At 46.3% G+C, this 14,307-nt stretch overlaps 2 protein-coding genes across 2 annotated transcripts in view; both read left to right on the top strand.

Annotated features, from left to right (window-relative positions):
* The window catches only part of PUSL1 (pseudouridine synthase like 1), a 29,366-nt gene extending 23,306 nt beyond the window's left edge, over positions 1-6,060 (top strand). The window contains exons 6-8 of the mRNA XM_075721680.1: positions 722-776; positions 4,813-4,975; positions 6,024-6,060. Of these exons, the coding sequence (XP_075577795.1) occupies positions 722-776; positions 4,813-4,975; positions 6,024-6,055 (250 nt within the window). The 3' untranslated portion in view covers positions 6,056-6,060. The remainder of the gene's footprint in view (positions 1-721; positions 777-4,812; positions 4,976-6,023) is intronic.
* A 5,901-nt stretch (positions 6,061-11,961) lies between these two features.
* On the top strand, positions 11,962-14,302 carry LOC104031955 (lysophosphatidic acid receptor 6-like). Its single transcript, XM_009484128.2, has 2 exons — positions 11,962-13,024; positions 13,807-14,302. Exon 1 carries the CDS (start codon positions 11,965-11,967, stop codon positions 13,012-13,014), a length of 1,050 nt encoding a protein of 349 aa, XP_009482403.2. The 5' UTR covers positions 11,962-11,964; the 3' UTR covers positions 13,015-13,024; positions 13,807-14,302.
* Positions 14,303-14,307: the final 5 nt, after the last annotated feature.

The following is a 14,307-nucleotide window of genomic DNA, read 5'->3' on the forward strand; positions in this document are numbered from 1 at the left end:
CAGACAGATTTGGTGAGGGGAGAGGATGTTTTTTTGCACAGTAGCATCCATCTATCCATCCCCAAACATTCATCTGCCGCTTCCTGCTCTGCTCACTCTCAGCCTGGAGTGCTTTCTCATCTGCCATTGCCTGTGTTCTGATGCTGCAGCAGGATTCCTCAGGCATGTCTGTGTCCCGATTTGCTTGTCCTGGCCTTTCCAGTAGCACGTGGATGTCACAGCAGGCATTGCTGAGTGGTGAAATTCATTCTGCAAAGCCTGTAAGGGCCATGTGACTCTCTCAAGTCAGCTCCAAATGAAATGGTAGAGTTGCTTTGCGATGGTTGGTTGTTTCTTCCTTTCTCCAGGAGGCATCAGACTGCATTCCTCAAATCAGTAGTACCTTAGCAGACTGTGAAGTTGCGCCTTGGTTTATGTTGTCCTTTCCCTTTTATTTAAATGGTTATATACTCAGGTGTAAGGCGGCAAGGAAGATCAAGCCCCGTAGAACTAGGTACATACAAAACAGGCAGGAATTGTTTCACCCCAGAAAATGGCTGCGTCTGAGTAGCAAACGAGCGGTCTGGTGTTTGAAAGCTCATGATGCTGTTTCAGGTTAACTGGGGGCTGTGCAGCTGCTTCTTCATTCTACTCGCATTCACCTGTGCTTTGTATTTCTCATATGGGTGGAAGAGCTGTTTGAAATGTGATTTTTAACTGCTTTTTTTGTTCCTTTCTTTAGGGGACTGGAGTTTTGGGAGTTGAAGTTCAGGAGCAGATCATTTCTTTACCGACAGGTATGGTTTGGTGCTGTATTCAGCACACACTTTGCCTCCAAGAACCAAAATGCCACTCTCACTGTAACTATTGATCAGTTTAGCAATGTTGCATCCCTCTGTAGTGCCATCTCTGTTGCAGAGCTGGTGTTAGAGCTGCGTGACACACGCAGGGACCTAGCATCAGAGAGGTGAGGTTCTGTAATCTTTGTTTGATCCGGTAGAACCAGAATCTGTTAAGTTTGTGTCTAAAATGAATGTCCAAAGTCACAGAATTGTGTGGGAGGATGGAAAGTTTTGTTTCCCGCAATCTTTGTCCTTGCAGTTGGAGTGGTAAAAACCAACAGACATATGTTCTTGCTCTGCTGAATGGCACTGGGCCCAGCAAAGACTGCCTGGAATTTTACTTTCTGGCTTTGGAGCATGAAGTAATTCTCAGTATTGCACAAAGGAGAGATGGGAAGACCTGATTCAGCTATGCAGGCATGACTGCAGGATCTTTCCCTCTGCCATGCTGTCTAGCCTCCACTGGGTTTTCTTTGAAATAACTCCAGTGGGGTTTTTGCCGCTATCCTCAGGGGAGACAGCTCTCTCCACCACTTAATGGATCACCTCATTAGGAAAGAGTTGGCTGTTCTCTGCCTATCCTGGCCATAGTCACACTCTGGAGACAGAGAGTAGGCAAGAGAGGGCTTGTTTTTTGGAGGAGAGAGGGGGTGTTTTGTGGGAACAGCAAGCAGCTATTTTTTATTCTGTTTTGACAAACCAGATTTGTTTTTATCCTGTGCCAAGTAATGCTCTGTAAGCTCTCTGACAGTGGGTGTCTGGATATGAGCAAGGGAAGAACAACAACATGCTTGAGAAGGGCTTGATATACAGCAGGGATTTGCTTCATCAGATGCTCTTGTGACAAGGAGAAAATGCTGGTAACCCCTTTAGTGCGTTAGAACGGAAATGCTGCTTAGTGACATTGTGCAGAGAGAACAGTTACCCGTAATACTCAGCTCCGCCTCGTGCCCTCTCTGAACCTTGTTCGCAGCAGCTGCCTTACAGAGAGCTGGCGGGCTGCAGCGAAGCAGGAACAGGCTGTACATGCTGAACTTGTCCTCTTCTACCTGACCATCTGCTTCTGCCCTCCATCCTAAAGAGGAGGCTGGACTAGATGGACCTCATATCTCACCTCGTATAGCTGCCATCATAAGTATTGACATCTGGGTGTTTTTATTAGAGAAAAGGATTAAACAGCCCCAGAAACTGTATGTATATATTTTTGCTGAATAGCGTGCAGAAGGGCAGGGACACCAAACACATGGCTATTTCAGATGCAGGCCGTTAGTCTGCATTTACACTAGCTAACTCCAAGCGTGGAGACATCAAAGCTAAAGTCACAGCATACAATGACCTCTAGTGAGGGATGGATAAAATAACATATGTCAAGGATCTCTCCTTCTTCTCTGTGCCATCTGCTTAAAGGCAGGCTCTTGGCACTCCCAACAGTGCAGTTTAATATCAGAGCGCATAGGGAGAGACAGCACTTGCCTTTGGATAAATATATCTTGGCTTGTTAGATCCTTCTCCTTAACAGTGATAAACATGATCAGGTTACTTAGTAGACTTTGGTTTTATTCTTTTGTAAATGTTAATGGATCAGAAACGTAGACCAGTGCTTCATTACAACACTACATTTAAGTTTTTGGAGAGCTTGGTACGTTTTGAAAGGTCGTGAATAGAATGAATGTTTATTGAGGCCAAATGACTGATCCTGCCTCTGCAAGTGGGGATGTGTTCTGGCAGCGGTGTGAGAAGGTGAATCAGATGGGACAGTGTCTGCTTGACCAGTTTTTCCCCGCATGGGCTGGTACTGCTATTGCCTGTATTATTTGAGACTGGAGGACAGTTTGTCCAGTGTGGACAGGGAAAAGTGACTAGGAAATGGTGGAAGTGCGGTGGCTCGGGATCAGCCCGTGGCAAGGGCTGAGTTTCAGTGTGGCTCCTCTGTCAAATAAGACTCGGACCTAGAAAATCTGTAGCATGTTACCTTAAGCCATGTGAGTTCTCCTGAGAAAATAAGTACAGGCAAGCCCAAGCAAAGTGCTGGCAGCTTCTGGGAGGGGGTTCAGCTCTTGCCTAGTTCATTGCCTTGTGCTGTTTCTTTCCCCTCAGAGAGCCATTTCTCATGGTGGGACTGTTCATACAAGCCTGTTTGCTCCAGTGGCACAGGGACAGGACCTAGCTTTCCTTGAGCTTTATCTTTTGCTGAACAAAAGCCTGAAAAGGACTGCCCTTCTCCAACTTTGTCCTTTGTTTCCCCAGGGAAACAAATGTTTCCCTGAACCATTCCCAGATGTTTATTGTACAAACTTTCTTGAAGCCCATGGGAAATAGGTAATTGCCTGTATACTAGTCTCTGGATAAAAATCTCTCTAGGAGTGCCTTGCTGAGAGTGCTTCTGGCACAAGAGTACTTCTGGGCTTTTACTTGTCAGTTATTCCTCGACAGCAGCTTCATGAGGCTGCCTTGATATAAGAAGTACCAGGAAGATTAGCGGTCAGTAGGCCTTCTACTCTACTACAGGTCCCTCTGCCCTCAGCTCATGAAAGGGGTGGAAAGAAATGTAGCCACCACACAGGGATGTAAGGTAGCTGGTCGTAGGGAGCTAGCATTTGGTGTGCAGGTGGCATTGGCAGATACAAGTCTTGTTCCTCCTGGAACAGCATTTCTTCTAGTGATATGGAAGGAAAGGGTGCTCTTTAGCCAAGAGGATGCTGAAGTGTGAGGGGTGCTTACGCAGGAGGTGAGCACTGCGGTGTGAAATCTGTGCTAACCTGCTAGGTCTGGAATTGCTGGGTATGAAGGGCGGGAAGGGAACTTGTGACATGCAGAGGTGTTTGAAATACCAGTTTGCTGCACCGGGGGGATGCTGTCATGTGGGCTGTCCTACTTGGGGTTTTTTTTCCTCACACTGTTTTGCCTTTCTGAGAGAGAAGCAAGCTCCTACATAGTGCCTCGCCTGGAAAAAGTGTTGCTTACGTATTAAGAACCACCTGTGAGCTCAGCTCTCCCAGCAAGCATGTGAGCTTCCTGCCACAGACAGATGTGTGGGTGCTGCTGTTGTTTCTGAAACAGAAACCATCCTCTGCTCAGCTTTCTTCCCACATCTGATGAGAACAAGCCTTGCTCCAAGGCAGTGCTGTGTAGCTGGAGATCATGGTGTTACAGGTCCTCATCTCATCCTTACTAATGTCTTTAGTTGTAGGGAGGGAAGACTTAAAGGAAGCAAGGTAATTTTGCTAGTTCTTTTCCCTTCCCTACCACCAGCTTTGGTCACTAGAAGATTCTGTGCCTCTGCACGTTGCAGGCAAGCTTAGCTGCTGCACGTTGTCATGTCACCCCAGTCAGTGCAGAGCCTAGGAAGCCCGTGCAATCCCTGCTAAAAGTGGAAAGAACACCTTTCCTCCATAGGCTGGGTGACTGTGACCGCTGGGGCGTGCTCGGGGACTAAGGGAGTATGATCTTTCCGAAGAAATAAAGTGAGCACTGGAAATGCTCCCTGGAGGTATGTGAATACCAAAGGCGTACAAGGGGCAGCCAGGACTGGCTTGAACCCTGATGGGTGAGTCTGGGGCCTGACTTGGGGTACCTCAGTAGCTCCTAAAACAAGGGTCAAAGCATTCTTTGTGGGGATGTGCTTGCTTCTTTCTTAACACCCAGCTGGACCAGGAGCAGAGTGCATGGCAATGGGAATAACTTATAGTAGTAGGAACAGTAGAGGAACAGCAGAAACCAGGCTTTCTGAGAACTATGGGTTTAATAATAATGATGTACCTCTGTTCAGGAGCAGGCTCATATTAAGAAATTGTGATGATATCATTCTTTCCTGAGTGACAGGCACTGAACCCTGATTAGGTTTCTAGCTTGACTTGCCATCAGTAGTGACTGTGGGCTGTTACACAGCACAATACTGCTGATAGAACACGTGCAGGACTCTGGACAGAATTTCCTAATATCTTGAAGTTTTACAAGGGCAACTTCTAAACTGTGTTCTCTGTTTTTCCAGGTCCGAAGAATGGTTGGGGCTCTAGTTGCAGTTGGCCAGGGAAGGTTAACACCACATCATATAAAGGAGTTACTGGAGATAAAAGATTCACGGGCTTTTCCACCAAATGCCATGGCTCCGGCATCTGGACTCTTTCTAAAATCAGTGGAATATGATGAAGCAGGTAGGTGAATGCAGGGAATGGCATCCTTTTTGTAGGAGTCAGATCTAATGCTGAAGGGAGCAGTAACGCCCACAGCCTTCCTTTTTGTGCCATCTGACCTATGGCTCACAGCTTTGGTCATTGACACCCACATCACAGTGAATGTCCCAGACTGTAGAGGTGCTTACAGCAGTTGCTATGGAAAAATTGTGTATTTTTTTCCTGGTAGATTTTCTCCTCTTACTTGCAGGGTAATAAAAGAGAAGTTGTGTTGACAATGAGTTTGAGATTTCGCATGATACTTTCAATGGTTGTTCTGTCCCTGACCATGTATAAAGACCAAATTGTCTGCGGTATCCAGGTGCCTACAGATCTGTTTCTGTTCACTCGCTTCTCCCTTCGTATTTATGAGAGGATTGTACAGAGTGGAGGACAGAGAACAGATCATCCTTTTGCTTATATGGTGGTTCTCTCAATTTAACAGCATCTGATCTAAACTATTTAAGTTTTTTAGCTTAAAAAAAAGGGGGGGGGGGTGCAGAGGGCAAATTTGCAGAAGATATCAAGTGGATGTCATGGAAGTTTGACATCGCTGCTAGGGATAGCAGGTATTTAAAAACGCAAGGATGAATCTGTCTCCGATTAATCCAGTGCCTGTGAAATATGGATACAAAGGACTTTCCACCACACTGCAGACCTTCTCCGGGCTGCCTTGTCTCAGCCACACCACAGACCTCCCACAGGTGGGCTGAGAGCACGTCCCCTCCGGCAGCAGCAGTGCACACAGTGGGGCTTAAAGAAGACAGAAGGGAAAGGGGAGCAGCAACGAGCAGTGCAAGGAACTGGGATGTAATTCTGAGCACTTGGCCTGGCCTTGAAAAGGCAGCTGCTGCTTGCTGCTTTTGGCCCTCTCCAATGGTGCTTTTCCTAATAGTGCTGGCTGTGGAGCTGGCTGTGCCAGCAGAGAGGGAGCCCAGGTGGGAAGTGAAGACCACAGATTCTAAGTGCTTTCAGGTGGTTTCAGTGCCATCTTTTTCCCTAAATCAATGTTTTCTTTTTTTCCTCTCAGATTTGGACACTACAGTTGCCCCAGGAGAATAGCAGCTCTGTGAGATCCAGCCGTGTCTGAAAGGACTGTTGTTGGGCGTATGTGATGGAGGTTTGCCAAGCGCTCTTTACACAACACACAGTCTTGTCTCAATAAAAATCATTGACTGTGACTGTAGGCATCTTCCTATCATTTGTTCTTGCCCTCCAAGACTGCCAAGGGGAAAGGAAGAACAATTCCATGCTGCTTTCAGATAACTGCTTTTTTTTTTTTTTCTTTTTTTCTGAAATGCTGGTGCCTGCCTCTCAAACGGGAGGAAGGAGTGGGGCGTGGGTTTTTGTTTTGGTTTGGGGTTTTTTTTCCCCCCCTTCTGTGATGTGTGTGGGAGGGATACAGGCTTGGAACAGAGGAGAATGTAGCATTTTCTCGCTGCCCCCTCTTCTCTGTAACCCTGCCTTTGTACAGTGTAGTGCAAGGGACAACTGTTACTGTTCAATGCAGTGACTTACAGAAACAGCCTTTGAAAGTACTCGCCACTTCCTCTCCTCAGCAGCAGTCACTGTCTTACTGAACTGTAGTGGCTTTTATATTATCCTGTTCCCTGGTACAAAGTCATGGCTGTTGTACTTAGGATGTGGCATGTTACACAGCAAAGTTCCTTTGAGGTCACTTAAAACCTGTTGCAATGGTTGCGGCCTGGGCTAGTAGCACAGGAACAACTCTGGAGTGAGTTGGCCTAATCATGAAATGAAGCACTTTGGAAGCTCCGTAGCCAGAAGGTGAGCCACACTGTTGCTGGGCTCTGATTTGCTTGTTGCCACCTTCTGCTCTTCCGTAGTTGTTCGTGCAGTGGTGCTGCAGAGCATGCTAGATTCTGTCAGTGGTCTAAGGGCATGTGAATCGTAGTGTAGAGCAGGGAGCAAAGATAACTTGTTTGTTTGTTTTTTTAAAAAAACCACTCTAATCTCAGGTTTTGCCTTCTTGCCCAAGCAATAAAATACACACTGGGTAACTTGTGGGTTTTTTCTCATTAATGACACCAGAATCTCTGTCTGTTTTGGTTATAAAATGACTGCTAGAGTGCCAAGTTACAGGAAAGAGGATGAAAATTTTGACTTCTGAAGTTCACAGAAGAAACAATACTCGGTTTAAACACTCTCCTGGAGTAGAAGCAGTGTGCAGCTGAGACGCCTGGCACCACCATAATTAATCTCCCCTTTGTCCATGAGAGGAGGAGGAGAATTACAGAGAAAGCCAGTTTGTCAGAGCAGACAGCCCACTGGATCTGGTAAGAGGATGTTCTTTGTTACGTGGCAATTCAAAGTGATACAGACTGTTGCATTCAGATAAATAAAGGAAGAATCTTAATAACCTCTCGAGAGACTGTGGAGTTTCCACTCTCTGTTTGCATGGTGAAGACCCCCGGGATAGACAGAGGGGGAGGTGGCAGTTCTTTTTAACCTCTCTTAAGGCTGCCCTTGCCCTTGGCAGTGGGGATCGAGCTAGTGAGTGGTCCCAATACAGAATAGAGGCCAGCCCGTTTCTGGGTGTCCCCTCATGAGAAGTGATGTATCTCTTCCCCACTCTGTTCCAGGTAGCGGTTTTGCCAGAGACCTACTTTTGACAGCTTGGGGAGGAGAGGCAAGATGCGTCTGGATACTCTCTCCCTTCCGTGCAGCGTGCTGCCTGCTAGCTGCTTTATTCCCTCAGGGACTAATTCCCAAAGATGATGACAGAACTTTGGAGGAGTCCTGGGTCTCCACCATGGAACAGGAGAGCTGAATCCGCTGTGTTGCTAGCGTGGTACCTGTTTGTGCTTTTCTGGGACAGCCTTGCTGGATACCAAGAGGCAGGGATGCTGTAAAATGCTGCAGTTATTTTTCAACACAAGCAGCGGGGCTTTGTCCATCTGTTCCAAACCCTAACGTGCCTGTGTGTTTTTAGACAGCGGTTTGCCTGAAAAGGAATGGCAGCAAAGTCTTGCTCTTCCCTGCTTTGAGGGGAAGTGAGGGTGCAGCGACAGGCCCGTTTCAAAGTGTCTCGGACTGAAGCACTGGTACCTGGTTTCAGAGAGACGGGTCTTGCTCTGCAGGCTGGAGGGCAGGGCAGGCTGGAAGTGATCAAGGGTGGCTTTGGGTGGGAGCGTTGGGCCTCCCTCGTACCGCGGATGCGTGGAGAGAACCAAAGTGTGCGCTAGTGCTGGCTGCGTGCTGTGCTCCCTCCCCAGGTCTGCGGGGGTGCGTTTCACTCGCAGGACAAGTGCTCTGTCTTGGATCTGAGCGGCAGCTTTTCATCTTCGCTTCCTGTGGTTTCTCTCTGTAGAGCAATGCGGGAGAGCTCTGCTGTGTGTCTTGCAGGGCAGTTTGCTCTGGTGTTAAAACCCTACGCAGAAGAGCTTAGCAGTGACCTCGTCGTTGTGAGGACTCTGGAGACGCTAGCGTAACGCATCTGCAGGTCTTGCATGAGAGATGGCGATCTGAGCTCTGGTAAGTTAACTTTCTAACAAAACTTATTATGAGTCTTTACAGGGCAGAAAACCGAACCAAACACTAATGCTGTTCAGGTGTTAATCAAACTAACTACTACTGCAGGCTCAGGTAGCACAGCTTTTTTTTTTCTGAATAGTTGCAGTGCAAAAATACCTGCTACTGATGTTTCTGCAAAATGTTTCCCAGCTTCTGGTTACAATAAAAACCTATCGCGCTTATGGGTTTGTTATCAAATCCAGTAACTGAGGAACCCGGGTTTGGCTATCCGGACAGTAGTCTAGAAGTAGACTAACTGGCTAACTCTGCAGGTAGCACAAAGTGCTGTTGTGGTTTTTTGCTTTGATTTTTAAATCCCAGAGCAGCTGTTAAAAAATAACCTAAAGGCATTTAATTAAAGAACATGCTCTCTTAGCATCAGTAGAGAACTTCTGTACAAACTCCTAGTCTGAATTGGTTTTTTTGGTGTCCGTCATTAATACTCGTTACTTTTATCAAGGGGTATTTAGCATTCTTTTCCTTTTTATGTTGTTGCATTACTAATTCTTTTCAGTTGATTCAGTTTGGACATGGGGAGATCTGTCTTTCTGACAGTGGTGCTTTAAAACTAAAACCAGAAAACACAGAGTTCAAAGACTCAAGCTTGGTTTTGTATGAAAACATTTCTAATAATTTAATGAACTCAAAATCCAGTGGAAACTTTGATGTATGCTTTTCTGTGTTTTTGTAAGTCAAATAACTTTGTATAGAAACAGTGGTCATTTTTGGTTGTCTGGAAGAAATAACAGCTGCCCTCCCCCTGAAAAAAACCAACCAAATAACAAAACAACCCTGGGGAAGCAAAGCTGAGTTTGGAATTTGATCAGACTCCATACTTCTAAAATGGTAGATAAGTGAATGGTACATTATTGTAAGAGATGAAGGTAGCTGTATACTTGGAAAATACATGTTTAGTTGTAAACTCGGTCACTTCTATTACCTCTCACAGGGAATGAAAATATTTTCAAACAGATCGATGTGCATGGTGGGGTCCTGCAGTGCATATGTAGCTGTTTGTAACTGGGTAGAAGACCAACTAGTGGAATATTCCATGTCAGGGGTTTATTATTCCCCCCACCCCTCTTCCACTGTCCTTGCTTCTGCCGTAGTTGAGCTTACATGGGCTCGTGTTTCTTGATGGGCTGCGTGTAGGGCTGGCGAGCACTGGTGGTACGGGCGCCTGGGTGACAAGCTTCACCTGCTGCTTCCCAGCAACGGAGGTATCGGCGTTGCCCGCTGTCCGCTCTAAGAATGTAAGCCATAATGTGGGATCCTTTTTCAGATGGGGAGGGATTTAGGGGATTAAGTGAGACTACAGGTGCTAAAAGCAAATGGTATTAGTGTAGTATCGTAGCGCAAGCAGCTTCTGTGCCTTTGGTAAGGCCTTGTAGCCATACTGCCAGCGATCCGAGTGGAATCACTTTTAGGCAGTCCTCTAGCAAGACTCATTTTGCCACCTCACAGCAGTCGGTCAGCGTTAAGCGTATAGAAGCTCTTGTTGCATCTGGCTTCTACAGAATCTTGGGACAATGCATGTGCTGCTTGGAGAAATTCCTTTTGTTTGTTTTGGAGCCGTTACCTGATAGCATCTACGGGTGTCCCTACTGTGCTTGTCTCGTGAGGAGCAGTAGCTACTCGGGCCCCTTTGCTGTCCTGCACGCTTAATGATTTTACGGGCCTCTGCCTTACCTTTCCCCGGTTGCCACGCTGTGTTAGATGTTTGATAGATAGATGTTTGTTGGCTCTCGCTCTGGCAAAACCCTGAGATAAAGGTTGTTTCAAGTCCCGTGCTGCTTAGTTATGGCTTAGCTATGCCTGGCTCTGTATTACTTTTCCTCTGTGTACATGTGGGTACAAACCCTTTGCTACTAGGTGAAAGACCCAGGTAAGCAGGTATATATGCTTGCGTACTTAAAGTGAAACCATTTTTTTTCCCTTCTAATCTTCTAGTTATCATCTTGGGTGCTTTTGACTTCATTAGATAAACAACTCTTGGGAGGAAGTGTGATTTCAGAGTTTCCTTTGGAAAGTACCCAACAACCTTTGTGTTGTTGTGCTTTCAATGGCTCAACTTTAGGTATGTTGTGCATGTTGCTGGGTTTAACTTCTCCGCTGCCTTTAGGGGCTTCTGTTTAGGTGTCTATGTTTGGCTCAGGTACTCAGATTTCTATTTGATGGAGAGAAACTGCACTGCTGGAGTGCAGTTTATTGCTTATGCAATGTGAGTGACTATGACGAGGAGTCCTACTTGTGCGGTGCCTCTCCTGTATTTCAAACGCATAAACTAGTCTTTTAGGCTCCCTTTCTAACTGAGTGGTGGCTTCCCTCTGCAATGTGCCCGCAGAGTAGGTTTAGGGTGCTGTAAATTCACCCAACAGCTCACACTGAGCCTTCCCACTTGTGTATGAACTTCAGCTAAGGCATAAAAGTGTGGGTGGGAAGGATGGAAAAACCCCTATTTCTCCCAGATCGCCTGCATGCATGTTATCGGGTTTTATGATGACCCAGGCCTGTATCCCGTACTATGTACTCTCCTGCAAAGGAATGTCTGTTCCAAGAGACCTGGCACATCTTGTCTGAAATGCCGAACCCTTCCATTTACTGTTCTGTTAGGGTTGTTGTCTGTCCTACTGACGATCCACCCCGAACCACTCCTAAATGGGCATGGGGATGGTGCTGCTGCTTTATGATTCAGTTAACAGCTTGCTGTGGATGCCAGCCACCCTTTAAATACTATTTCTTAATTTTAACAGGAACGTTCCACACACGCTCTTTATAAAACTGCAGCAGCAAGGTTAAAAGAGTTCAGTCATACACAGCCTGAGCTAACTGTCACACCAGAGTAACTGAAAAAGCAGTCCTGCTTGTATTTTGCCACTGCTGCTTTTCTTTTTTCCTGGAAAGGCTGCACAATCCATCACGGCAATTTTTTAAGGACAGGATAGTAACATCATACATCTCTCAGAAATGATACAGGAATTCTGGTAGGGCTTAGGAATGGGAAATTAATTACAGGATCTGCAAAGGTATATCACTGCGGAAGTTCTCCTGTACTGCTTCCGTTGCTGGCCTGCCCTTAGCCAAAGCTATAGCCTTCTACGTGTCTTTTTTTTTTGGGGGGGGTGGGGATTGCTACCTCTGTTACTTCAGTATTGTCATCTTGTGATGATTTTAATGCCAGTAAATAATCTGTCTACTGTGTAAACTTCAAATGCTTGTGGTTTAAATTATTTATTCTCCCTTACAGCAACACCGTCTTCCATCTAAATATACCAAGCACCGACCTCTGAACCACAGACTTCACCAGACTTGACATCGCTCAGTTGTGTACTTTAGCTCTTACCCACGTGAGATGAAATAAAACTCAAGAACCTCCTGAGGTAAGGGATGGCTTAAGACTTTTATCCCATGTTGGATATTCCTACACGCCAGCAATCATGGCAGATATTTCCTGGACTGAAGGAGTTGCCAATGAGACAGTTGCCAATGCTAGCTCAGAATTGAGTTTGGAAGCAGACTTCCAGTATTGCTTGTTCACTGTCATCTACAGCGTTGTCTTCGTGCTGGGACTGATAGAAAATGTCTTAGCTCTGTACCTCCTGTCCTGCAAAGTAAAGCACACTTCTCATTCCTATGTATACATGATTAATCTAGCTCTGGTAGACACCTTGTTTGTTTGTGTGTTGCCGTTTAAAATTCATTACCACCTGAATCGGAACCATTGGATCTTTGGTGACATGGCTTGTAGGATAACTGGGACTTTGTACTACACGAACATCTATCTGAGCATTGCCTTTTTTACCTGCGTTTGTGCCGATTGTTACATTGCAGTGTTGCACCCCTTCACATACATCCGGATCAAAGTCATCCATTATGTGACGGTGGTCACAATCCTTTGGGTGATCGCTCTAAGTGTCATGGTTCCACTTATCCTTGGAGGTCCCCTCCACAACAGTGGCGTGAGGAATGTGACAGCGTGTTTTGAGGACTTTGCTACGAGTAGCATGGCACTTTACAACATCCTGGCCTTAGTTTTTGGGTTTGTGATTCCATTTTCCATCATTCTGATCAGCTACCCTCTCATTGCTAAGAGGATCTCCCAGATCAAACACAGCATTCGCAAGAGGAAGGCCCTGAGCACTGTCTACATCATCTTGGTCATTTGTACTTTGTGCTTTCTCCCGTATCATCTCACTCACTTGCTTCACTTTTTAATGAGAATCCAGGTCATCCAGAATGAGTCATTTGCAAACTTCATCTACAAAATGCGAAGGGTCGCCTTAGCCCTTGTGAGTTTCAGCTGTTGCCTTAACCCACTCTTGTGCTACTTCACCTCTTCCAGCAAGCAATGGCGCTTCAACTTCAAGCTCAGATTCAGGTCTAAAACGGTGTACACAATCTGCGACCAGAAATTCGGGGAGTCCTCCTATGTTTATAAACTACAACAGAGACGTGGAAATAAAAACCACAGAGATGGAATCAACTGAGCTACTTCAAGTAAGTACAGTGTTCATCTTTCCAGCTGTTTTTTTTCAAAACCAAAGCTGTGAAACCTGCCATTCTTTCACACAGGAGTTGTTACATCAGGGCAGGATGGGAGGGCAGTGCCTAACAGCTGTGTGTTTTCAGTAGCCAACTAGGACAGTGCTGGGGGGAGCTGTGTTCTCCGACAGTCCTAGATAGCACATGGTGAAAAATGCCGTGTTCACGTACGTTGATGGTTTGGTCTCCTTTTGTTTAACTCTGGGGTTGGTAGGAGAACACAGGGCTCTCTTCTGGAATGCAGTACAGCCCAGGAAAAGCTTGCTTGAAAGAAGCCAGCCTCCTAACTGGCAGTAATGCCGAGAGCCGAGTGGATCAGGGCAGTCCTGCGTGGCTTTTCCCTATTTTGGAGGGATCCTGTGTTTTCTCCCTGGGGGCACTCTGTAGCCAGCTGGGTTCACAGACTCTTTCGGCCTACATTCCGCAGCCAAATAAGGGCTTCTCCTCCCTTCTTGTGAATCAATTGATTGGCTTCCTGAAGAGTGTTTCAGTACAAGGTTTCTAGCCTTGCGTGCCTATGGATTCAAGCTGGACATCCATTAATCAAGTTTAGAAGATAATAGAGCCACGTAGTTATCGGTCAGGTCACCTTGTGCAACAAGGGAGGTTACTGTAGGAGCTGGCACAACGCCTTACGCTGCGCAGGCCTCTTCAAAGGTCAAAGCTCTCTTTTCAGTCACTGTGTTTATATCACAAAATGTAGCTGACCTATTTCACGCCTTCTCTTGTATTAACAGAACCACGCAGCTTCTGAGAACTGCGGAGTTTTCCACCCTGTGAAACACAAGACTTTGGAGAGAATTTATCATTTGTGGGTTATCAGAGTCACCAAAAAAAAAAAACCACCCACCACTGGCCTGGCTGACAAACCTGCTTAAAAGCCAACGGTTTACTTAACAGGATGTGATTTTTGGTAACGTACACAGACTTGCTGTTCTGTTCCTTCCCACGCCGACCCCTAACTTTATGAAGTGCATATATGCTGTTGGCCTGGAGGCACGCAAGACTGCTGAGGAGATGAGAACAGAAGGGAACTTGTCATGGGGTTTGTTTAACAGGGAATGAGGTGTGCCGAACTGGCACGGTGCGAAACCACTACTTCCATTTCCACACGTGCAGAATGCAGGCTGAAAGGCATGCTCTGACCAGGCATAGTGCAGCAGGTGCTTTGGGTTCCCAGGTTACGCTGTGCTATTGGACTTGGAGCTGCCAGGGACTTTAAAGGGGAGAGGGGGGAG

The sequence above is a fragment of the Pelecanus crispus genome, chromosome 15 (assembly GCF_030463565.1).
Source record: "Pelecanus crispus isolate bPelCri1 chromosome 15, bPelCri1.pri, whole genome shotgun sequence".
NCBI lineage: Eukaryota > Metazoa > Chordata > Aves > Pelecaniformes > Pelecanidae > Pelecanus > Pelecanus crispus.